Source organism: Mauremys mutica, chromosome 5 (assembly GCF_020497125.1).
Source record: "Mauremys mutica isolate MM-2020 ecotype Southern chromosome 5, ASM2049712v1, whole genome shotgun sequence".
NCBI classification, from domain to species: Eukaryota; Metazoa; Chordata; order Testudines; family Geoemydidae; genus Mauremys; species Mauremys mutica.
The window spans coordinates 88185345-88210715 of record NC_059076.1 but is presented as its reverse complement, the minus strand read 5'-3'; the positions used below and the strand labels follow the sequence as shown (position 1 = coordinate 88210715).

Below are 25371 nucleotides of genomic sequence, written 5' to 3'. Positions count from 1 at the left end.
ATTTTTCAGTCATCTGAAAGTTTTGTATTTTGTGCATTTAATATGACAGGTTCATGTTTTCCCTACCAGCATTATTAAAAGTCTTCAGGGCTGTACCGAGGTGTCCTTCCCCCTCAAATAATGTTAAGCAACTATTTTCAGTTTTCCAATTACTTGACTAGCGTACACAAGGAGAATTATGTATCTGCTTTCTCCCTTGACCTGGGAACTGTCAAAGCAAAACAAATAGAAAGATACAGTGCTTCCTTTCTATAAGGCTGCTCCTGAAAACCAATGGTTTTTCATCTTGTTACAAGACACACGTCATTAGTTTCTAAATGAACTACTATGAAGTTGGGAGCCCAGACCCTAAGAGTAACATTAACAAAGCTTTTTAAATTATCTCACTATACCCTAAACTAATTCAGCATTAGATGTACAGCTTAAAAAGCACAGGCCAATCATTCTTAAGTCTGGCATCAGAATAGCATTGAGAACTGGCCAACTCAAATATTATTTTATGTGCAGTATTTACCTATGAAAGGAAAGCCATTTGACTCCTTCACACAGCACTACTCCTGATGTCATAAGAAGTTCTGCAAAATACTGAGTCTCAATTCCTTCTTCCTCATGCTTTTTAAACTGGATACCAGATGTTGTTAGTAGTTCTATGGAGTCCTGGGCATACATGTCCTCCCTAGGATGAGACACATAAGTAATACAATATTCAGATCCACACAAAGACACAGCCTCAATATCAAGTTTATAAGTAAAATCCAGCACAGAATGATGTGTATACTTGGAACATTTTGCCCATTGTTTCAATAGGCAGTGTTAAAATAGATTTAACAATGTAGACACCATGATATAACTGTTAAATATGTACATATCTGAAAACCGTGCACTAAAATTGGTGATAATAAAACAAACAACTCTTTTACACAGTATTGACTAAGCAGTTTTAACATTATCCTCAATCCCATTATAAGATAAAATTCAGGAACATTTAAAGGAAACAGCAAAGAAATTGAACCAAGCTCTCTAGGGATCAACATAGGACTATTTTCTTATATTAATCATAGATATTTGGGAGAAGACTGGTTGTTCAGACAAGATTACAAACTCTTCCTTCACATAACCAAACTACTTTCCCTAATTTCTAGGGTCCTACCAAATTCACGGCCAGGAAAAATGCATCATAGACTGTGAAATCTGGTCTCCCCCCGTGAAATCTGATCTTTTCTGTGCTTTTACCTTATACTATACAGATTTCACAGGGAAGACCAAATTTTCTCAAATTGGGGGTCCTGACCAAAAAGGGAACTGCGGGGGGTTTCCACAAGGTTATTTTAGGGTAGGGGTCACAGTGTTGCCACCCTTATTTCTGCACTGCCTTCAAATCTGGGTGGCTGCAGATACCATACCATGCCACTCTTACTTCAGCACTGCTGCCTTCAGAGCTGGGCGGCTGGAGAGTGGTGGTTGCTGACTGAGGGCCCAGCTCTGCAGGCAGCAGCACAGAAGTAAGGGTAGGAATACCATGCCATCTTTACTTCTGTGCTGCTGCTGCTGGCGGTGGCTCTGCCTTCAGAGCTGGGCTCCCGGCCAGCAGCCCAGCTCTGAAGGCAGCACCACTGTCTGCACAGCACAGAAGTAAGTGTAGCAGTACCAAAACCCTCCACCCCAATAACCTTGCGACCCCCCCCCCCCCCACACACACACCTCCTTCATGGGTCAGGACCCCTACAATTACAACACCATGAAATTTCAGATTTAAATAGCTGAAATCATGAAATTTACGATTTTTTAAATCCTGTGACCATGAAATGACCAACATGAACTGTGAATGTGCTTGGGCCCTACTAATGTCATAAGGATAGATTTCAACCAAGATATATTATTCACTCTAATACTTTAATCGTCAAGGAAATTGAGATACAATTTGAGATACACCCTAAATATTTAGGAAATCATTTTCCCTTTCAAAATTTCTGTGACCCTATTACTAAACATTCAAAACAAGCAAGAAAGACAAGCTGAGCATATTGATTTTGAGAAACTGGAAGGGCTAGGGAGGGAAGATTACCCAGGGAAAATTCCTTCCCCCTTCTCCCAGGTCTGAAGTTATAAATCTTGACCTTTTTCTCTCCTCCTATTGATCAGTGTAATAATGAGATTAAAAAATCCCTAAACTTCTAGTTTGCTGCACATATACACAATAATGATGCATAGTAAGAAAAGGGAATACTATTGCCAATACAATGTATTTCAGAGGGTACCCCTAAAAGCTTTCTACATTTAAGTAAGTCCTATACAACACCCATCATTGTGGTAAATGAGACCCATACAGATCTTTATATATTTAATATTCCACTGCTGAACAAGTCCACCAAATGAAGACTACCAGCACAGGAGACTGGGAGAGAGGAAATCCTTAACTGTAGCTAAAAGCAACCAACAACATTCTTTTAGTTATTAACTTCTGGGGCCTAATGAAGCCAACTGGGTTCCCTATTCAGGTAACCAACCACATTTTGGTTTCTAAATAAACATGAGTATAGCTTTGTTCTTTCACTAGCTTGTCCTTCAAAGACTTGCTCATGTAACAGTCAACATTCTAGCAACTGCTGATGTCAAGTTTGGAATCTCCCCCACTTTCCTCTTAATTTCTCATTCCTCTTCTGTTATTTCTAATTATTATTTCACTCTGTAAATTGCTTTGATACATTATGAATAAATGACACTATGTAAGAATGGGCCACTCCAAGTCAGACCTTATGAACATTAGCTGTCATTGCCTATGCCACACTTGTTGTGTAGATAGAAGACTTTGGTGTCCTACGTTTTCAGTTCAGTTAGGATTTTTTGTGAGGGTTTTTTAAATCCATTACTTACACAAGTGCGTGTCAAAAAAAAAATCTAATTTTAATGAGCAGGAAGTTAATGTAATATTCAGGATTTAATTTTATTAATAAAATCCAGAAATTTCCTTTTGAACTGTAAAAAGCATACTTGTTTTGTTTTGACTAACCAAGTTTGGGCTGAAAGTTTGATATCTTGTTCCGCACCCTGTGCAACTACTGTTGGCAACAAAAATGAAGTTTTGTGCCCTAACACTTTTTTTTTTTTTTTAATCTTTGTCTGGTTTCTCTCAACTTAATGGTTTTGCGATTATATCATGCTACATACTAAGAAAGATTCCTTTTACAGTATATTTCACATTACTAGCACCATCAGAAATTAGACAATCTAGAAACAAAGAATTTAGGCAGAACTACTTCAGTTACAGGCTAAAAATGCATATGAAAGAAGTATAGAATAAATCTTCAAGGTGCTGAGTACCCTCGACTCCCAGCTCAGCACCTCACAAGACTGATCCTTAAGTTACACAGATGATAAAGCAGAATATATAAAGGAAAATACAGGAATGTGGGACTAATGAGCCAAGAAAGCAGAAGTCCATTTGCCTGAATGGCCTTTTCTTGTATCTAAAGTGTCTTATACTCCAAGTAGAAAGAACCATACTTACTAAAAATGTATTAACATCAGTCCTTTGAGATTTTAAATAAATACTATGCAAGTAATAATTATAACATGCTTCAGTGTAAAAAAAAAAAAAAAACTAAAAACCCAACAGTAATAAGATTTTATCACCACTTACGTTAAATTAAATTTAAAATTAAATTGCCAAGTTGAAGTTCCTGGAGGGTATTCTCCTTGCTCATTCATAAATGTTAGTCCTAGCTGAATTATCTTCAGCAAGTCTACATTACAGCGCAGCAGTTGGTACTGATAGTCCGCATTGCTTCTGAATTCTCCAATAGGCCTTGCAACTACACCTGGAAACTCTGTGTCCTGTAAAAAAATAAGTTTACAGCTTCAACAAAAGAGAAAACTTATCTGCAGCACACCCACTCCAAATATAAATATCTGAAGAGCATTTTTCCAAAAACACAACTTTATAACTCTCACTGAAAATATGGTATATGGCTGTATCCTTTAAAAAAAAGGGGGGGGGGGAGATGAACATTACTATCACCACGATAGATTACCTGCAGCGATAATTCAGACTTTCCATTTTCTTCAATGGATTCTGGATTGAAAAAGACTAATTTCTTGTCACTGAGAAAACTTGTATACAGTGTTGTTGTAACCATGTTGGTCCCAGAATATTAGAGGACAAGGTAGGTGAGATAATATCTTTTATTGGACCAACTTTTATTGGTGAGAGAGACACGCTTTTGAGCTTACTCAGCTGTGTGTGTCTATATTACCTCACCCACTGAGAAAACATGACTAGACCACATAGTACACTAAATAGGGCTCAGTCACAGACATACCATGGCAACATAATTATACTTCCGTATAACTTGACGAATTTTCTTCATTTCTTCATCCAGGTTACAAGCCCAAACTTCACAAATTCTTTGGCTATGATCTACTGTAGCTGCTGGCATAGTGGGGGGGGGGGATTTAGATACCAGGCATCAAAGAGTTATACTTGATTGAGGGTCAGTTTCATAAAATAGATTTTAGATGTTTACCTAAAAGACAAGAACATAAATACAAATTTTGATTCCCAATGATTTGTAAAAGAATGCTTCCTTAACCTTCAGAGCAAGAGCCAACAGTTTTCCTGAAACTCAAATGAAAGTAAAACTTAGTCACTGAAAGTTTATGAACATGGTACTATTCAATAGTTACATTGGTGATTTGGATAAAGGAGTGGAGAGTAGGCTTATAAAATAAGCAGATGATACCATACTGGGAGGGGTTGCAAGCGCTTTGGAGGACAGGATTAAAATTTAAAACAACCTTGACAAATTAGAGAACTGGTCTGAACTCAAGATGAAATTCAGTAAAGATTTTCTACAAGTACTTCACTTATGAAGGAAAAATCAAATGCACAAAAACAAAATAGGGAATAAACTAGCTAGGCAGACGTACTGCTGAAAAGAATCTGGGAGAGTAGTGGATCACAAACTGAATATGAGTCAACAATGTGAGGCAGTTGCTAGAAAAGCTAGCATCATTCTGGGGTGTATTAATTAGGTGCATTGTACATAAGAAATAGGAGCTAATGTCCCACTCTACTTGGTGCTTGTGAGGGCTCAGCTGGAGTCCTGTGTACAATTCTGGGACCCACACTTTAGGAAAGATGTGGACAAGTAGAAGAAAGTCCAGGGGATAGCAACAAATGTGATAAAAGAGTTAGAAAACCTGACCCATGAGGAAAGGTTAAAAAAAACCTGGACCCATTTAATCTTGAGAAAAGAAGCCTGAGGTGGTATTTGATAAGAGTTTTCAAAAATGTTAAGGGCTGTTATAAACAGGACATCTACTGGTGATAGAAAAAAAGTAATGGGCTTAATCTGCAGCAAGAAAGATGTAGGTTAGATATTAGGAAATACTTTCTAATTATAATGGTAGTTGAACTGTGGACCAGGCTTCCAAGGTGGGGGGGGGGGGTGTTAAGAACAGTTTGGACAAATGCCTGTCAGGGATGGTCTAGCTTACTTGGTGCTGCCTCAGCGCTGGGGGCTGGGCTAGATCTCAAGAGAGACCTTCCAACCCTACAGCTCTATGATTCTAAAAGATGACATCCTACTTAAAAACGGACAGAACTTTTTAGTTTTGTTAATTTATTTGGTGTGGCCAATTTGCACAAAGCCAGGCAGGCTGCTGGCATCTCAGATAAGAATATTCCGCGCTGCAATGAAATGCCTCCAGCAAGGACTCCTTCAATGCTCTCTCTCTCCTCGGAGAGCTTGTGCCGGAGTGCCTTTCGCAGCACATGCCAACTAACAGAGTGAAATGCAGTGACGGAGGGAAGGGTCAGACAGCCGCCAGCACCGCATGGTTTCACGAGACCCTGGTGGAGTTATATTTATCTATATATATCTATATTCCGCACCGTTCTAAGGAGAGACAGACTCCAACTCCGGAAGGGTCCGCGCTGGGAGCGGCTCGCTACCTGGCGCAGGTGCCGTAACAGGCACCGCAGCCCCCACAACCCCACTGTCCGTGACCCGCCCTGCCCCAGCTCCGCTACCTTCAGCCCACACGGAGCCCGGGCGCACGGCGCGGGTCAGGGGGCTGCAGCGCCCGGTGCCGCGGGATCCAGGCCGCGAGCAGAGGCCGCCCCACCCCAGCAAACAGGAGCTGAAAACGGAGAGCAGCGCGCGCCCCACGCGGAGCCCCCAGGCCTGGCCGCGCCCCTCACCCCGGCTCCGGAGCTTAGAGACCCCGCGAAAGGCCGCCTCCCGCCCGAGTCCCCGCAGCCCAGCACGCCCGGAAGCCAGGCCCCTCCCGCTCTCACCTACGCCGGGCTCACACGGGCGGGGCGGGGCAGAGCCGGGCCCGGGGGTGGGGGGTCTGGCTGGGACCCGGCGGCGGCGGAGGCGGCCCCAGAATAGCGAGTCGCACCGAGAAGCGCAGAACCTGCCGCCCCCACCGCACAAAGCCATTACATCATCTCAGCGCGCCGCGCCCTGACCTTTCAATTCTGACCCCTGACCCCGGCAGGGCGCGCTCGGCTCCAATCGCGCTCCGCGCTCCGCGGCACGGCAGGCACCACCGCCGCCGCGTCCCAATAGATGCGGCCGCGAGCGGTGATGACGCAGGCGTGCGTTGCTGTCTCAGGGGACAGTGGCTCGCGCTCCTGACTTCCTGTCTCCGAGCAGAGCCCGGGGCTGAGGGCACCGAACCGGCCCCGCCAGCGGCCGGGCAGAGCTGCGTTCTCCCCCTCGGGGCGGCGGGCGCCGGGTGGCCCGGGCGCCGCGGGGAGGATGAACTGGCTGTTCCCCCTGTCCAAGGGCGGCGGCTCCTCCTCGTCCCCCGCGGCCCCGCTCCCCGCCCTCACCAGCCTCCAGCAGCAGAAGCAGCGACAGATCGAGTCCCTGCGCAGCGCCCATTCCGCGTGAGTGACCGGCGGGGTGGGCGGGAGTCACCCTGGAGCCTCCCCCGTTATTTCCCTCCCGGGCTGCCCAGCGGTACCTGCCTCCCCGCCCCCACCCCCCTCCGGCGCTGATTCTGCTACGGGCTCCGTCTGCTTCTGAGCCCCAGAGCAGCCCCCGCCCCAGTGTTACTCGGCGCCGCCCCGGGGGTTGGCGAGTCCGGCGGTGCAGAGAGCCGTTCTGTGACTGTTAGCCCTGCGAAGTCCACCTGGGCCACGAGAGGCAAGCGTGGGGTTCCTTCTCCTGCATCATCGCCAGGGATAGTGCTGGATTCTCCCGGACGTGCAACCTCATCTCCTTCCTTGCCTTTGCACATCTGTAAAGGGTGGACCCTCCCTCCAATTATTCCTTAAGCGGTGCTGTTAACGACGCAGGGGACCAGCTGTGCCCTCCTTTATTTTGGTCTTCATGAATAAAAAGTAACTAATTGAATGTTGTTGCTAATTTAGGTGAGGTGGTGGTATCTGTTGCCTCTTCTCATATTGATGCAAAAACATAACCAAAGTGACTAAAGTTGTGACACTTATAAAAGCCGTAATGTGGAGGTAGTTGCACTAGCACATCTGTTTATAAAAGTATAATTTATTCTCTTAAACTTAAGCTGCATCAGTGTGGACATGTTTGTACAGATAAGAATGCCTCCACATTGGTGTGTTTTGCCAGGAGAGTTACACTGGCAAAACCCTCCTACTGTAGACAAAGTCTTGCAGTGAGAAACTTAATGCTCAGTTTGTTCTCTTATCAAAGAGAAGCTTGTGAGGCATCATGGTCTTGATGTATTAGTACCTTCACAGGTACCTGGAACTAAAGGGTTCTTCTGTTTAGTGGTGAAAGGTATAACAAAAGTCAGTGTCTCAAAAAGTAAAAGTAGGACATATTCACAGTGAAAGTGATCAACTATTGAAATAAATTCTCAAGGGAAAGTAGTGGATGGGTTCAGATCAAGACTATATGACTTTCTAGAAGATAAAATTTAGTCAGTCAGACACAAGTTATTTGGCCTCAACACAGGGGTAAGCATGAAATTCTATGGCCAGTGTTACAGAGAAGGTCAAACCCGATGATCTAAGGGATCCTTTTAAGCTTAAAATCTATGAATTTCCCACAGTTGTGGGATTTAGAATGCAATTGACAGCCCTAACCTCCAGATACAATTGTCTATAACATTGATTCTCAACCTGTTTATTATTGTGGCTGCATATGCAGCCCATAAAGTGTTACCTGGGCTGCAGGTTGAGAACCACAGTGCCCCCCTCCCTCCCAAACCCCTATACCCAGCGCTCTCCGCCCAGGACCCCTCCACAGAGTGGGGTCAGGAGCAGAACACAGGGCAGGGATCTCAGACCCTGCTGCTGCTGTGCTGGGCCGGGGGGTAGCCAGGACCCCAGACTCCGACCCTGCTGCTGTGCGGAGCCAGGGATTGGGAGGAGCAGCCAGGATCCCGGAGCCTGACCCTGCCACTGGGTGGAGTCCTGGGGGAGGCAGCCGGGACCCCACATCCGAACCTGCCTCTCTGCAATGCCGGACAAGGAGCCCACAGCCCGACCCTGCCGCTGTGCGGGGCCGGGCAGCAACTCACAGCCTGGATCCTGACCTTGGTGCTGTGCCCACAGCCCAGGCCCCGAGTTTGCCATGCGGGGCCAGGAGGCAGCTGGTGAGCTGGTCTGTGACCTTTTGCACACAGCTGAGCTGGGCTGCAGCTGTGTGCTGGTTGGACTGCATGTTAGCCATGGATTGAGAACTGCTGGTCTATAAGAATCCAAAACTAGGTTTGCCCTGTTATGTTTAAGAATGCACATTTCCAGTTAAATTGAAGTCTTGCAGCGCTATAACCCAGTGTTGCCCAACTTGTGGCTTTAGACCCACATGCAGTTCTCATGGTGCATTCAGATTTGCATTGATCACGTAAGCATTATCATACTTTCAAGATGTGCAAGGGAGTGCTAAACCGATAGTGTGATCTCTTCAAGCAGCTGGCATGAGAAACAGAGGAGAGAACTTTTTCCTCCTCCATCAGGAATGGGGGCTAGGAGAAGAAAACCACACTCTCTTTCAAGCACCAAGAGAGGGGAACAAAGTTAAGTTTAGTAGTTGAAGAGCACCACTAAATCCTGGTACAATATCCTGATACTTCATTGTGATGGTTGAGTTGTGGTGTTACTAATATGTTGAGATACTGCTATTGTTTATTTAAGGTAGTGCCCGCTAAGAGCTAGGGTTTCCCAAAACACTCCATAAGGATGGTCCATGTTCTGAGGAGCTCATGGTCTAAGGACAGACAAGTAGACAGAAATTAGGGGAAAGAATGTGAATAAAAATAGGCAAATCATATACAATTCATTGCCCAAAAATGTCATTGATATAGAGTTAAAGTTGACTGGCAATGCCATACCTTTCCAGAACATTGAGTACAGTTATACTTAAACCTCTGAAAACCAGAAAATAAAGAGTTAAAGAATTCTGCATTAAAAATGTTTCTGGGCAGTGAATTTTCCTTGATTTTGAGGAAGTGGTGTAGTGAGGGCGTGTGTGACTGGGGGTGCAGAGGAGGAGGCTTCTGGGTACACCTTGCTGAGGCCAGGTCTACACGAAAAGTTAGGTTGACTCAGCTATGTATGAAAAATCCACACCCCTGCACAAGTTAAGCCAACATAACCCCTGGTGTAGATATCATTAGGATGACCAGAGAACCACTCCTGTTGCTATAAACTTAGCCTGAGACACTGCTACCAGCTCTGCCTTTCTCCCAGCCCCTCAGTAATAGGTAATAATTGGAGATATACCAATCTCCTAGAACTGGAAGGGACCTTGAAAGGTCATTGAGTCCAGCCCCCTGCCTTCACTAGCAGGACCAATTTTTGCCACAGATCCCTAAGTGACCCCTTCAAGGATTGAACTCACAACCAAACCACTGAGCTATCCCTCCTCCAATATAGCTGGAGAGGCCATAGGGAGGAAGGAAAGTAGTAACCAGCTGAAGGCTGTAAATGAGGAGTGGAGAGGAGCAGAACCCCAGACTCTGCACTCCACTTTGGGGGCTAATATAGAAGGAAGGGGCTCTGTACAACCTTCTGCAGAATAGGAGGGTTACAGAGGTGTGAAGTAGCCCATTTGACTCATTAGGATAGTCTCTGATGAATTGGGCCCTGGAGATAAATACAACAGCAGCTCTTAGAAGTAGGGTGACCAGATGTCCCGATTTTATAGGGACAGTCCCGATTTTTGGGTCTTTTTCTTGTATAGGCCCCTATTACCCCCCCACCCCCGTCCCGATTTTTCACATTTGTTGTCTGGTCACCCTACTTAGAAGTGTGAACTGACTCGTTCATCTAATTGGGTGTTCTCCTTCCCCCTCCTACTAAAGGCTGCCCAAGCCCTACTGTAGAACACCAATTTTCAAGATCTACTCATTATGCTTCTGAGTTTTAAAGCACTTTCAATATTGAAATAAGCTCCTTATTTGGGGTGTGCTATCTGAGGAATCCCTTGACTCCAAATTTGCACCAAAAAGTGTTGGCTGATCAGTAGTAAAAATTATCTCATTAGAAGAACTGTAAAAATTTGATTCCTGTGACTTTTTTAGGTAGACTATATCTGGGGAGCAGATATGCTCAAATTTGGACCACTAGCCCTACCCCAGACTCCATGAGGCAGAGGAATTTTCTAGGCAATCTGAGTAAACATCTGAATTTTAGAACACTTGGAAAAATTGGCTGTAAAACAGTAAACTAGTCTCAAATTTAACTTTAGCAGAGCTACTGGCCAGTCTAATTTATACATTACAAGTTCGTACACGTCAGCTTGATTCATTGTAAGCAGCTTGGTAGAGTGGAACTTTAAATGTGGATAAGACAGGAGCTTTGTGAATTAGTTCAGGAAGGTTGAATCATGCCTAGGGAACAGTGCAGAGAAAGGCATGGAGGTGATTTTGAGAGAAGCTAACAAATGGGCAGACAAACTGGGAGCACTGGCAGAGCAGAGGGAACAGAGGACAATGCAAAGCCTGACACAGAAGGAGCAAAATTACATAGAGATTTGAGGTGGTGATAAGCTTAATTTCCATGTGATAGTAGATAGAGACCCATTATGGCGAGTTACATAATTAAACTGATGGGCAGTGAAGATGAGTTTTTGGCTGCGCTTTATATGGACTAAAGGCATGCCGTGCGTATGTTTCAGAGGCCAACAATGAGAATGTTGCAATTGTCAACTGTTAAACACAGTTTCAGAACATCTTTTACAGTTACTTGTTTCATGATGAGATTCCACTTGATTAAATAGTGGCCCTTCAGTGTGTATCACTGCTCTGTCCCCTAAAGATGACCTTGAAACCTATGATTGTTTATCCCCCAAATTGCAGACTTTTCTGTTAATATCTGTGCAGTTTCTACAGGAATGACTGTTTTGTCTTTAAACATTTCTACATTATTTATAATCAGAACATTGAAGCACAGTTCCTGTGCCTGAGAACCTGAAAGTGAAACTAACTAGAAACAGGTCAGAATGACTAATCAATTTACATTATAGAGGGGGTAGTGCAATAACAAAAGATGAATAACTTTCTTTTATTAGCAAACAAGATGCTTTTAGCAACACAAGTAAGGCATTTTGTTTTAAATATGACTTCCAGTTTGAAAGTGTCTTATATATGTGTGTATTTCACTTCCCCTAGTCATCTCTCAAAAATGACATGCTATGGGTTTATCTTACTAGATTAAATTTCTATAACTCTTAAAATAGACTGTAACACAACTGTGCAAGAATGAGTCTTTCTATAGCTAGCGCACGTAGCTCTTATGTAATGCTTCAACTACAGATAAAATGTGCTATATAAAATTCATCTATTATGCCAAAGCCATAGCACATCACTTTTGACAGGCTAATAGGAAAAGTTTCAGTGAATTGATGAAGTGGGTATTTAATTTATCATAAGCTAGGACAAAAAAGTTCACACACTTCTTAGGGTATGTCTACACTGCGAAGTTGTCAACAAAACTTTTGTCTTTCATGGGTACTTAAAAAAGCCCCCCCACAAAAGACAAATGTTTTGCCGACGCAGCGCTCTCCTGCTGACAAAGCTAATGCCGCTCACGGGACTGGAAGTATTTTGTCAGCAAAAGTGCTGACAAAGCGTGTTTGCACACACTGACTTTTAGCGACAGGGCTGTGTCGACACAGCCTTGTCATTAAAAGCTGCATGGTGTAGACAAGCCATTAGTCTTGTTGTTTCAGTCTGCCTGGCTACACACTGAAACAAAGAGGAATCTGTTCATAGTATGAAGATTATCTTTGCAATTAGAAAGATGAATTACGTTTTGGGGAAATGGAGATGACATTACATTTACAAAGCCTGGATTTTTCTAGTGCCTTTATGTACACTGTCATAAAGCAGCAGTCATGTGTCTTAAAAATTCACAACCGTCCTTCTCTTTTTAATTTTATCTAGGTCAGCATTCTGTGAAGATGTTAAGTAGTTGCAACAATTTGTTTTCTTTCATTTTTAACAAGTATAGTAGAAAAACAAATCAAAGTAATGTCTGTAAGCTTGTGAATGTTGTACTTATTATTAATTGGACTCCAACAATTTTTTCCTTTATAGCATTGCCGAAATACAGAAAGATGTGGAATATAGGTTGCCATTCACCATAAACAACGTGACAATTAATATTAACGTGTGAGTAGCGCAAGATCTACTTAAACACAACTTTAGGAACTTAAAATCTTGCCTTGTAAATTGTAACAATAATAAAACTTAAGGCCCCATTCCTGCAAAGGCTTACAGATGTGCTTATCTTTACTGTACTAGTAAATACTCAAAGTTAAGCACATGTCATATTTTCAGGCTCAGTTCCAAAGCAAGCCTACATTTTTTCAGCAAGAAGCTAAGTCACATAAAATGGCAAGCAGTTTCTAAAGTTTGAATTTAATTACTAATAGAAACTTTTCTTTAATTCTTTTTATTCTCTGTACTAAAACATCAGTCATACAAGATCATTATTTCATTAATCTTTTCTACTGTAAATTGAGTTTTTTACAGTGTTTCTTCTGAATTTGCATGCTATGGTCTCAGGCCCCCCGGCTGTTCTAGTTGCACATTTTTACTCCTTTAGTCTAGAGGATTTGCTCTGGTGCCTGGTCACAGAGCCTAATTCTCCTGTGGTTCCCAGGGCATTGCCCTTTTCTCTCCAAGGGCTTGTCTACATGGGACATTAGTGACAAGCCAGGGTGTGCATCTGTGGCACACTAGCTTGCCACATGGTAATGTCCTGTGTAGACCCTGTTCCAGTGCACTAAAATTTCCATAGTGTACTTTCACATGCTGTTGTTTGAAACAGGAGTATGTATAAGTGCATTACCAAACTTTTAGTGCATTGGAGGGTCCACAGTGCAAGCTATAGATTCACACCCTGGCTTGCTGCAGTGTGTCTCCTGTTGTAAGCAAGCCCAAAGTTTGTATATCGCAAAACATCATGGAGGTATTTAAGCCTATTTAGCAGCACTTGAGAGTACAATCTGCTCTCTCCTTTTCTGAGTCCAATTACCCTCCTCAGTACCATTTTACATTCTGATTAACATTCTCTTCCTTTTATTGAAGAGACATCATGCAGTTTTTGTTTTCCTGCTGTTTAAACTGATCTGATCCCAGAAAAGAAGTATTCAAAGAGGTCACCATTCATATTACTGACTCATTACTGACTCTTTTTTCCCCACAAATTTAGTAACATATATCTGAAGTAAAAATCCCTCTTATGCACCTCTCTCTGTTTCCATAGTTTTTCCTGTTAATAAGGAATAATAAGACAAGCTTATCACAGACTGTTAAAAATGCCAATAATAATAAAGTATTTTTGTGTTTACAGCTTGCTTCCTCCTCAGTTTCCTCAGGAAAAACCGGTGATCAGTGTTTTCCCACCAATAAGACATCACTTAATGGACAAACAAGGAGTGTATGTGGCATGTCCATTAATAAGCAATGTATGTATAATTTCCCTAATGGTTATATAACAGGTTTCATATATATATAGCACTCTGACTTCTCTAGTACATCTAACAACAAATTACTAGGAATACAAAACTTAATCTATATGTGCTTTGTGTAAAAACAAAGAAACACACAGTATTCCTTACTAATATCCCAGAACAACTTCTGTTGCACTACTATAAGCTTCAGTGACTTGAACGGTTACTGTAGGGTTTCTTAAATATGGATAGCACCATGTGTTGTGACTTAAGTCTGATTTGCAAAGACGTCTTCCTGCTTTGTTGTGAAATTGTTGTAATCTAAAATTAGATTACTTTGCAATTTACTGATGCATGGAACACTAAGCAGGTCTTGAAGATGTTAGCTTTACGTCTTTCATTTGTTTTCTCTGCCAGAACAGGTATATATCAGAGTTGTTTTACTACAGTTCATTTAGTGGAAAATTCTTTCTAGGAAATTCCTAGTCATTTTTGGATACTTTGAAATAACAGAGCCAATTTTGTAGTTTTGATTCTTTGAATGGCTTTTTATTTCAGATTAATGTGTTAACTTATTGAGCTTTCAGATGAGCATTAGGTCTGTTTAGTCATCTTTCTATCAAACAATTTCATATATAGATAACCCATATCTGATAATGGAATATATACATAGATTTCCAGCACCCACTCACAGCTCAGGAGACTTCAGCTGTTAAAGAAATGACTTATTAAAAACCCTAAGGGCTTGTTTACACATTTTGAGTTACCGCATTAGCTATCTGTTTCTGTACTGTTACACAACCTTCTAATGTGGATGCAATTATACATGAGTTATAACTCTTATTTAGGCATATTCATATGATATTGCTGTAATGATGCGGCCTCTGCGGGACACAACTGAGAGTATCAATTCAGGACAAATTGCTTAGAATAGGGCAGTTATAGCCCAAGGCTGGGTTTCCTTTACTATTAAGGCACGCCAAACCAGCCAAACAGAGAGGACTTCGGTCTCACCCCACTGGCTAACCATAAGTCATACAAGCAATTCCCTTAGACACTCCAGTTTCCCATTATCACCACCAGTGCCACTCGTTATGGGGACGAATGGTTATGAAAACCAATACCTCAGTAAAAGAAAAAAGGTTCTCCTGCTCCCAAGGACCAAGCCCCTGATCCAGATCAATATATGAGTCAGATCTTACCCACAAATCACTCTGTCGCCAGTTCTTTAGAATCTAAAATCTAAAGGTTTATTCATAAAAGAAAGAAATATAGATGAGAGTTAAAATTGGTTAAATAGAATCAATTACATATGGTAATGGCAAAGTTCTTGGTTCAGGCTTGTAGCAGTGATGGAATAAACTGCAGGTTCAAATCAAGTCTCTGGAATACATCCACAGCTGGGATGGGTCATTCAGTCCTTTGTTCAGAGCTTCAGTGTAGCAAAGTTCCTCCAGAGGTAAGCAGGATTGAAGACAAGATGGAGGATTTGCAGCTGCCTTTTATAGTCTCTTGCCATGTGGCCTGTGCTTCCTTTGTTCCAAAAATAAGCTACCCCGTGCATGGCATGGGAAAACCTTAGAATTCTGTCCATAGGCATGTCCCTGCATGCCTTGCTGAGTCACAAGGTATATCTGTCTTCTCTCAATGGGTCAGTTGTATAGCTGATGGTCCTTAATGGCCCATCAAGCAGGCTAGGCAGTGCTGATGCCAAATTGTCTGGGTGTCACCCAGAAGCATAGCACAAGTTTGAAATACAGACAGTATAGAGCCAATATTTATAACTTTAAATACAAAAAGATACATGCCTACAGATAGCAGAATCATAACCAGCAAATCATAACCTTGTCATAGACACCTTACTTAACCTCCTTTGTACAAGATTTGGTGCCACTATATGACCTTGGTTGCAACAATGATCAATACGGTCACAGTTTATGTCAGTAACGTCACATTTGCATTCAAAAGAAATCATGCACTTCTTTTTTGGTGAGCTTCTTTGGTACTTTAGGAGTGCTAAATATAATATAGATTTTGTTCTCTACCAGTTCACAATGCACTCTGACCTTGGAAAAATTATTCAGAGCTTACTGGATGAGTTTTGGAAGAATCCCCCAGTTTTGGTTCCTAGCTCAACATCATTTCCATAGTAAGTATACATAAAGGTAAAATTGAGAGATCACACCATATTCAAGTGTGTGCAAAACCTGGACAAGTAATTTCCAGATTCATCTTTAGATTTTCTTAGGAAATGTATGAATGTAACAATATGTCAATGAACAAACTGGAAACAATTAGTATGTAAATTAGTTGGAGGAGAGGCAAAAAGTTAAAAAAATGGTTTTGTTTCAGACTGGAAATGTTTAATTCAGCCAATTGATAGGCATGGATCTGTCCACTTAGGGTCAATTTTAAAATGATATAGTTGGCTTTCCTGTATTATCATGTTAATTTGACTTTAGTGCTTTTATGTTTCGGAAGATTAATGAATGTGTATCAATAGCAAAACAAGTACTTCAGGCAATTATTCCCATAAGCATTTTTTGTTCCTGGATGCCCTGCTGATGACCTCAGGATCTGAAACTCCCAAACTTTAATTCATTTGAGAATCTGTCAAATAGATAATTAGATTAAAATATGCAAAGCAGGTCCTAGACACTATAGCCTTGTCCATACTTTAGAAATAATTGATCACTGACAAGCAATGTCGTATGCAATTTTGAATTTAAAAAGTTAATCACTTCAGAAACTGCTTAAAAACTTTATCTGTTGCTGATGCGCTTAAGTTTTGTAGGGTGAACAAACCCTAATAGACACTGCAACTCATTTTTTGTAAGGGCTTCTCAGTGGAAACCAGGTTTAAATTGATGTATCCACAAACTTCTGAGAAGCATAAAACTTGAGTTTACATTTGCAATTGGCTCTACATCAAATCTGAGAGCATATAACTTTGTTTTTCAACTCTTTACCAGGATAGAGAGTTAATTGAACTTACTTAGAAAGTTTTTCATAATGAAGTATTATTGTATAAATAGCAACATATGGTAAAGTATCTCTCGCAGAATTATCATTTTTATTATTCTCACTTTTATTATTACTTTTGAGATAATAAATACTTGTGTACTACTTCAAAAGCTCAACAACCGAGTACCTTGCATGTGTGCTAGTAATTTCAGATGTATTCTTGAAATATCATAAATGAACAGTAAACAATTAGTTGCTGATGGTAAATTTTTTCTTTTTTTTAGTCTTTACAGTAAACCAGCTGGAATGCCTCCTTATACTCCTCAGGGTTTTCCGTTTCTTCCTCCATACCCGCCACAAGAAACAAATAGATCTATAGCTTCTGTGCCAGTTGCTGAATCAGGTTACACTACAGACAAACCCGCTGCTCCGTCCTATGGCTTGATCACAGACCTGCCATTACCTGTTCCAACAACAGATGCACTATTACAGGTTTGTATGTGTAGTGAGATTTATCATTTAAGCAGTCTACACCTACATCCCTCAGAGCTAGTCCAGACATTGAATATAAATCCTTCTCAGGGCAGATGTGTGCGGAGGCAACCATTCTTGCTATGGCAAGGGCTTTTAGATGAGATTAGAAGCAAAAGAAAGAAATTACTATCCAAAGTTTAAATAATGCTTTTAAACTTCTATTCAGGTGGGCCAGAATGGTTTCACTTACAAGATGCCTGATGTTCCTGATGCATTTCCAGAGCTCTCAGAATTAAGGTAAGATCCTGGAGAAAAACGTAGTTACTTTGTGGTAATGCATATGACAATTACTGCTTGAACTGGAAAAATTTTTTTTTTTCTTGTTGCTAGACAGCCACCAGAAAATTTCATTAGGAGAAAACAGTACTCATATTTACCATGACTTCCTTAGTTTCTGTAGGTTGCTACATATCTTATTAACTCAGTTTTTTTTCTCGCTCAGGATTTTTTAATAGGAAAATATATTGGGAACTATAGGTAAATGCTGTCTTACATTACTCTGACAAATTAAAAAAGAGTCTCTTGCTGTATCCTTCAAACTGTTTTCCTGTGCATCACCAGGCACCCAGTAAGCGTAACATCTAGAAAAAGATGGCAGGAAGGCATATACTGTATTAAAGCAGCTTACAGCAGTCCCCCATAGAAAAGACTTCAACTTTTGTGAATATTTATAACTTATGTTGTAAATACTTGCTGTTACAATAAACATTTATCCATACTACATAAGCAGCAAAGAGTCCTGTGGCACCTTATAGACTAACAGACGTATTGGAGCATGAGCTTTCGTGGGTGAATGCCCACTTCGTCGGATGCATGTAGTGGAAATTTCCAGGGGCAGAAGTGTGTGTGTGTGTATGTATATGTGTATATATATATACAAGCAAGAAGCAGGCTAGAGATAATGAGGTTAGCTCAATCAGGGAGGATGAGGCAGTTGAGGTGTGAAAAACAAGGGAGGAGAAACTGCTTTTGTAGTTGGCAAGCCATTCACAGTCTTTGTTTAATCCTGAGCTGATGGTGTCAGGTTTGCAGATGAACTGAAGCTCAGCAGTTTCTCTTTGAAGTCTGGTCCTGAAGTTTTTTTGCTGCAGGATGGCTACCTTTAGATCTGCTATTGTGTGTCCAGGGAGATTGAAGCACTCCAAGCTATCTATCACCCCATCATCTCGCCCACAGACAACCTGAAGCATATTCTCACAAGTAACTGCACACTGCACCATAGTAACTCTAACTCAGGAACCAATCCATGCAACAAACCTCGATGCCAATTCTGCCCACATATCTACACCAGCGACACCATCACAGGACCTAACCAGATCAGCCACACCATCACCGGTTCATTCACCTGCACGTCCACCAATGTAATATATGCCATCATATGCCAGCAATGCCCCTCTGCTATGTACATCGGCCAAACTGGACAGTCCCTACGGAAAAGGATAAATGGACACAAATCAGATATTAGGAATGGCAATATACAAAAACCTGTAGGAGAACACATCCTCCCTGATTGAACTAACCTCGTTATCTCTAGCCTGCTTCATGCTTGTGTGTGTGTGTGTGTGTGTGTGTATATATATATGTATGTATATGTGTGTGTGTGTGTATATATATATATACATACACATACACACACACACATATATACACACACACATACCTGTACCTGTGTGTGTGTGTGTGTATATATGTGTGTGTGTGTGTGTGTGTGTATATATATATATATACATACACATACACACACACACACACACACACACACACACACATATACCTGCCCCTGGAAATTTCCACTACATGCATCCAACGAAGTGGGTATTCACCCACGAAAGCTCATGCTCCAATACGTCCGTTAGTCTATAAGGTGCCACAGGACTCTTTGCTGCTTTTACAGATTAAGACTAACACGGCTACCCCTCTGATACCATACTGCATAGATACTCACAGATACTTCCACTTGACTGACTGACTGTTATTTTAAGCTGTGGCAAGGCATTAACAGTTAGCTTTCACTGGAGAATTTCCTTCAGATTTTTGAAACAGCCTCCCAAGCTAGATATATTTGTCTGAAAGAAATGGACTCCTCAATTAAATTAGTCTCAAACAATGGATTTGCTCACCTCTGATGTCCTACTCTTAACCCCTGTTATAATAGTTGACTAAACCAAAAACTCTTTCTTGTAGAATGCAAATCAGTGGACCTTTCCTATACATTTCCAGGGTTGGCAGGATGAACAACAGATTCTGAGGGTTTCTGGAAACAGAAAATTCCTTCTTAAGGGTGTGTCAAAAGTTATGCAGGCTGTCAACAAGCAGTTTATATATGAGGCTTGTAAGCACTAGTAGCATATGTTTATATATCGCAAAGGGGTTTTGTTTTGTTTTTATATTTTTAAGAAACATTGCCAGCAAGTCAGAGCCTTCCAAGATGACTAAAGAGAAATGTGGACTCAATGCATCATCTCCTAAGCTTTTCCATAGGGCTCCAGAATTTGCCAACAATATTATGTTTCTAGTCTAATTTCTCAAATTGTGGTGCATCAGAACTAGATAACACATTCAGGAGCACATTAAGGAAGTAAAGATTGAAACTAAAGGCACTAATACACCGCCTTTCAATGCTTGTCCACTGCAGATGGTAGAGTCCAGTGCAAGAAAATATAAAACAACATGGCTTCTTTGCTGGAGGAAAATAAATCCCAAATAAGTTGCTAGGTTTCATTTTTGATTGGTCTTTTGTGGTATATCCTTTTCTTTTTTTAATCCAGTATACCACAGCTGACAGATATGAATGAGCAAGAGGATATTTTGCTGGAACAGTTTGTGAATCTGCCACAGCTGAAGCAAATCATAATGGATAAAGATGACTTAGTGAAAAGCATTGAAGAGTTAGCAAGTAAGACTTCAACATATTTATAACTATGGGTGTGTTTTCAGAACCGTGGTCTCTTAAAATTAAACAGCTTATTTATTTTACAGAAAAAAATTTACTGTTGGAACCCAGTCTAGAGGCAAAAAGGCAAACAGTGCTGGATAAAGTAAGTGAATAAAAATAAATTTTCTGGAAAAGAAATAGCTGAAATGTTCATTGTTTTTTTAAGAAATATTTTTCCCCCCCCAGTATGAACAGCTTACTCAGATGAAAACCACCATTGAAAAGAAGATGCAAAGGCAGCATGAGCTTAGTGAGGTATAACTTTTTTATTTTCATGTTGTCTTTTGAATAACAGTCTACAAATTATGGACAAAAGTTTAATAAAAATTTTCAAGAATATTCTTCTGGCCAGATTCTGCTTTTATGTGAGTGTGCATGGGTCCCATGATTTGAGTAAAGTAGAGCTACGTAATATTTCTGTGAGAGTCAAGTTGGCTTAAAAACAAAACAGAAGGTGGTAGTACAACCAAGATTCTGTTTCACATTCAGGGTATGGCTACACTGGCGATTTGCAGCGCTGGAAAGCCTCCACCAGCGCTGCAATTAGTAAGTGGCCACACCTGCAGGGCACTTCCAGCGCTGCAACTCCCTGGCTGCAGCGCTGGCCGTACACCTCACTCAGCATGGGGAATAAGGATTCCAGCGCTGGTGCTGCAGCGCTGGTCATCAAGTGTGGCCACACACCAGCGCTGTGATTGGCCTCCAGGGTATAAGGATGTATCCCAGAATGCTTTTAACTAAATTACTCTCTTTGTTTTGTTGTGAACGAGCTCCGCGCGGAGCTCCGTTGCCGCTGCTGCTTATCTAAAAAACAAACAGAGCTCCTGTTTGCTGTGATCATCTGTACCTGGCTGTAAACAATCAAATGAGATTGCAGGCAGGGAGTGAATGAAACAGCAGGGAGTCGTGTTGGCTGCAGGCTGTTTGCAATTAAGAGTTAAGACTAAGGGGTTGGAAACATGTTCTGATTTTTCAAGGCAGGAAGCTAAACACACAGTGTTGGCTCCAAAAATCCACTCTCTCTCTCTCTCCCCCCGCTCCCTGTCACACTAGACCCCACTCCACCCCCCTCTTTTGAAAAGCACGTTGCAGCCACTTGAATGCTGGGATAGCTGCCCATAATGCATCACTCCCAACAGCGCTGCTAATGCTGCAAATGTGGCCACACACCAGCGCTGGTAGCTGTGAGTGTGGCCACACACCAGCGCTGCTCCTACACAGCTGGATGACCAGCGCTGCAAATCGTAAGTGTAGCCATACCCTCAGTGGTACAGTAGCAAAAAATCTGTCAGATGCTGAGTGATGGTGCCATTAGAGTTGTTCCTGACAAATTTGGTCAATGGCAGGTATTGGGGAGAGAGACTGACCAAAAAAAAAAAAAATCCATTAACTAAGCCATTTAGCAGGGTGATTTAATCAAACTCTTAGTTGTGATGGGAGGAGTTGTAACAAACTAGGTGATAAAATCAAGAACATAGTCAAAACCTAGCTAAGAGTTCTAGGCCAGGCACTATAAACTTACCTCAGGGGAAAGAAGAACAGGGCTGAAGTCCAGCTTAGATCTCCACATAATATGTATAAAAGTACCAACTATAAGTAGGTCATTCTCAATAACATCAGTATCACAGTTTAACAAGACTTGACTATTTTCAAGTGCAGCTAAGGTGTGTTATAAAAATAGAGATGTGGACAGCGTAATTGGCTTTGAGCCTAGCTGTATAAAGAAAAGGTAACAGGAGTTGGATAGCTTAAAAGTTGGTTTTGAGCTGGCATAAAACTTTTCTTCTTCGTCAAATTGATGTTTAGTCAGGAAAAATACCAGTATGTTCAGCTTAAATTTCCCTTTGTCTTGATGCATTCAGTTATTTGTTTCACATAGATACCAATTTACAGATACAAGCATGTTGCTGGGACTAGGAGAATATCCTATTTTTTTAACAGGATTCCTCCTAGAAAAAGTAAACTAAATTATTCTGGTCAGTTGTATTCCAAAGGTATCTGAAAGCCATGATTATAAAGATTTTGTACTTTCACCTGGCTCCACTTACTCAGGTTCATGACCAGTCCTTAAGTTTCTGGCGTGAACTTCAAGTGTGAAGCCTATTGATTACTTTTTATATTTTGCTTTAGAGCATCTTTTAATAATGACTTCTAGAAACAGTGATCTCAAAGGCCTTGGGGACCCTGCAGTCAGATCTGTGAGGGTGGGCTTTAACAACCACACACAGCATCACTGAAATCAGTGGAGCTCTGCATGGGTGTAAGGGTAAGTCAGCCCAAATCAGTTACTCTGCCAAATGTCGTCTTCATTCTGTGTTCCTGTCTAGATTATTTTTATCAATGTAAACATTCCCTGATTTCTGTAGGTGGCAAATTTCTAAGTTGCATAGCAGTCTTAATTTTAAGATACTACAGTAATGTTCTCTCCCACACCCATTAAGCTGTTTTCATGCATTCCTTTATCTACCTTGTGTAAAATAAAGATGGTTTTCAATGATCATTTAACATTAGCAGGAAACTTTTTTTCCTCAGAGTTGCAGTCCCAGTGCTTTGCAGGCCAGACTGAAAGTAGCTGCTCATGAAGCCGAAGAGGAGTCTGACACTATTGCAGAAGATTTCTTGGAAGGAAAAATGGAAATAGATGACTTTCTTAGTAGCTTCATGGAAAAGAGAACAGTATGTAATATATTCTCGAGCAGAAATGAATTGAACAAGTGGGGTGTATGAGTGATCACTTTTTAAGAGTGGAGCAATTCTGTGATTCAGAATGCTGGATTCTGTGACCTGCTGCACACTTCTTAAAAGTCTTAACTAATTATTCTGATTCTTCCAAGATGGCAGCATATCTTGTATAGCTTGTCAGTAACATTAGAAATGGTTTGTAGTTTTGTAAATTCCCTCTCACGTACCTGAACTCTAGCTTATTCTTGTATGTGCCCTCTATATACTCCTTTTTATTATGCTCACTTCCCCTAATCTTAGAAGGTACTTTTGTGGCAGAGCCCCTTGCATCTCTTGTGGTTTTGTCACACTCAGATAGCAGTGACCCTGTAACTTACTTTACAGTTTAGCACAAAAACATAGAGCAAAGGGGAGAGGGCGCACTGATTTTTTTGTCAATGAGACATAATGTCATTGTTACAAGGTGGACAGAAATGCGTATGCATGATGAAACGTAACCTTCCATCCCATTTTTTGAGCAAGAGCAATGAGATGCATCTTTAAGTGAGCCAGGTAATACTTAGTCCTGACTCAGTGCAAGGGACTGGACTAGATGATCTATTTAGGTCCCTTCTAGTACTACATTTCTGTGATTTCTCCCACATATAGTATTGTCCTCTCATTCTTGCACTGAAATAAGGAAGAAAACCAGTTGAGCAGTTTTAAGAGGGGGAAGGAAGAGACAGGGTATGTAGAATAATCTGCTGTGTTGAGAGTCTCAACCTCATAACTTTTAAATTTCCTTAACCCTTTAAGGATGAAATAATAAAGAATAATTAAAATGGGAAGTCTTAAAATATGGTTCATGATCACTGCATGTGCTCTTGGTCTCTGTTCTTGTTTCCTGTAGATAAATCATAGTAAAGTCATCTAATGATACTGTAAATATTTTCCTAATTACTTTTCTACATAAGCAACTGCTTCAGGAGTGTTCTTGCAAATAGGAGTGAATTTTGATGGAATTGCTGGTAGGGAAGTGGTCCACAGGTCAGTCTCTCTTTTAAGATTCCATGAAATAGGCAACTTTTAAACTAAAAAAGAAAGAAATAGGGATTGAGTGTGTAGAATACAAAAATGAAACATAGCAGGTTATTCTTTTCAGAGCTAACTGGTCCACTTTTTGTGTTTTAGATTTGCCACTGTAGAAGAGCCAAAGAGGAGAAACTTCAACAGGCAATAACAATGCACAGCCAATTTCATGCTCCACTATAGGTAAACTGCTACATGAAGGCAAACTCCCACACACTTTGCATTACCTTCATAGCACTTACTCTATATTTACCAACTGCAATTGTCATGTTAAAATTATTAGTATTTCCCATAACATTTCTTGATGTAGAACAATTTCAAGTCAAAGTTCCTTGTTTGTTTCTATACAAAGGAAGGATATAGTTGGTATTTTCAAAAAGTGTGGGTTGGGGAGAACATCTACTTCCTGAAATACCTATCTGTAACTGGGGGGAAGGAAGGAGCTGCAAAATAGCTTTTGAGGCGGTTAAACTGTCTAATTATAGAAATTTTTGTCTTCATAGACTTTCCTGCAAACTAGACCTGCCAAGAGAAGAGTGAACAAACCCAATAAAGCACATTTTCTAACACCTATTTGCAAATAAGCATTTAATCATAAATGGTTGTATTTATAGAACAGATTGTATACAGTGCTGAGACTGTTTTGTACAAATTAGAACGACTCTTTATATTCTCATTTTATTCAAGAAATCCTTCTATTGCAATCTTTGCACTAATATTTCTTGTATTTATTGTTGATAGTCCTTACCATATTTAAGTTCCTGCTGCTATCCTGCCATTCTTTAGAGATTAAATATCTAAATGTGTAACTTTGGCTAGCTTTGTACATTTTATAAAACATAATCCATACCTTTTTGTATTTTGAATTTGAAACATTTGCTTGGGTTATTTTATGAAGACTCTTGAGGATGGTGAACTTTGTGGGGAGGAGATTGGTAACGCTTTTTATAATTGTCAGTGAAATATCAGACTTCCCTTCCTTGATGCCAAAAATGTTCAATGCCAGTTTATTTTTATTTCAAATAATATCATACTAAATGTTCCTGCATCCTGTTGGATAAGTAGAATCAGTTTAAGGAACGGATGCTTTGGAAAAATATTATATCAGCAGTCTGTAAATATACTATCTATTATACTAAGAGTACAAATGGACTCTTCATTCTGAAGTGACAGGGCACCCACCACTGAAACTAGCTACAGAGTTTTCAACCAGACATCATCTTTCATTTTAAGCAAAACCAAAGGAATTTGTTGTTGCACAATATAAAAAGAAAAAAAAAATCAGGCCACCTT

The 25371-nt window shown here is 40.9% G+C and overlaps 2 protein-coding genes across 6 annotated transcripts in view; one reads left to right on the top strand and one right to left on the bottom strand.

Annotated features, from left to right (window-relative positions):
- CNOT7 (CCR4-NOT transcription complex subunit 7) overlaps positions 1-7275 on the bottom strand; it is a 36536-nt gene extending 29261 nt beyond the window's left edge. The window contains exons 1-4 of one of the 4 annotated variants that reach the window (XM_045017666.1): positions 7144-7275; positions 4320-4523; positions 3641-3834; positions 515-676 (exon numbers count right to left, since the gene is read on the bottom strand). In XM_045017666.1, coding sequence (XP_044873601.1) covers positions 515-676; positions 3641-3834; positions 4320-4436 — 473 coding nt within the window. In that variant the 5' untranslated portion in view covers positions 4437-4523; positions 7144-7275. Of the gene's footprint in view, positions 1-514; positions 677-3640; positions 3835-4319; positions 4524-6298; positions 6453-6475; positions 6495-6841; positions 6964-7143 lie in introns of those variants that run through there. The other 3 variants (XM_045017667.1, XM_045017669.1, XM_045017665.1) reach the window with 3 other exon arrangements.
- On the top strand, positions 6560-24940 carry VPS37A (VPS37A subunit of ESCRT-I). 2 transcript variants are annotated; one of them, XM_045017663.1, is made up of 12 exons: positions 6560-6898; positions 12535-12609; positions 13796-13910; positions 15944-16044; positions 17144-17351; positions 17560-17630; positions 20162-20289; positions 20373-20431; positions 20515-20583; positions 22861-23004; positions 24181-24261; positions 24582-24940. In XM_045017663.1, the coding sequence occupies exons 1-11, from the start codon at positions 6768-6770 to the stop codon at positions 24259-24261; spliced, it is 1182 nt and encodes a 393-aa protein (XP_044873598.1). In that variant the 5' UTR covers positions 6560-6767; the 3' UTR covers positions 24582-24940. The 2 variants fall into 2 exon arrangements, with proteins under 2 accessions (XP_044873598.1, XP_044873599.1); XM_045017664.1 differs by lacking the exon at positions 6560-6898 and adding an exon at positions 7006-7354.
- Positions 24941-25371: the final 431 nt, after the last annotated feature.

Excerpts from the sequence above, each read along its gene's own strand:
- VPS37A (XM_045017663.1), top strand. The coding sequence starts at position 6,768 with ATGAACTGGCTGTTCCCCCTGTCCAAGGGCGGCGGCTCCTCCTCGTCC. Across the intron at positions 16,045-17,143 it reads AGCTCAACATCATTTCCATA|TCTTTACAGTAAACCAGCTG; the intron begins GTAAGTATACAT and ends TCTTTTTTTTAG. Across the intron at positions 20,584-22,860 it reads GGCAGCATGAGCTTAGTGAG|AGTTGCAGTCCCAGTGCTTT; the intron begins GTATAACTTTTT and ends TTTTTTCCTCAG.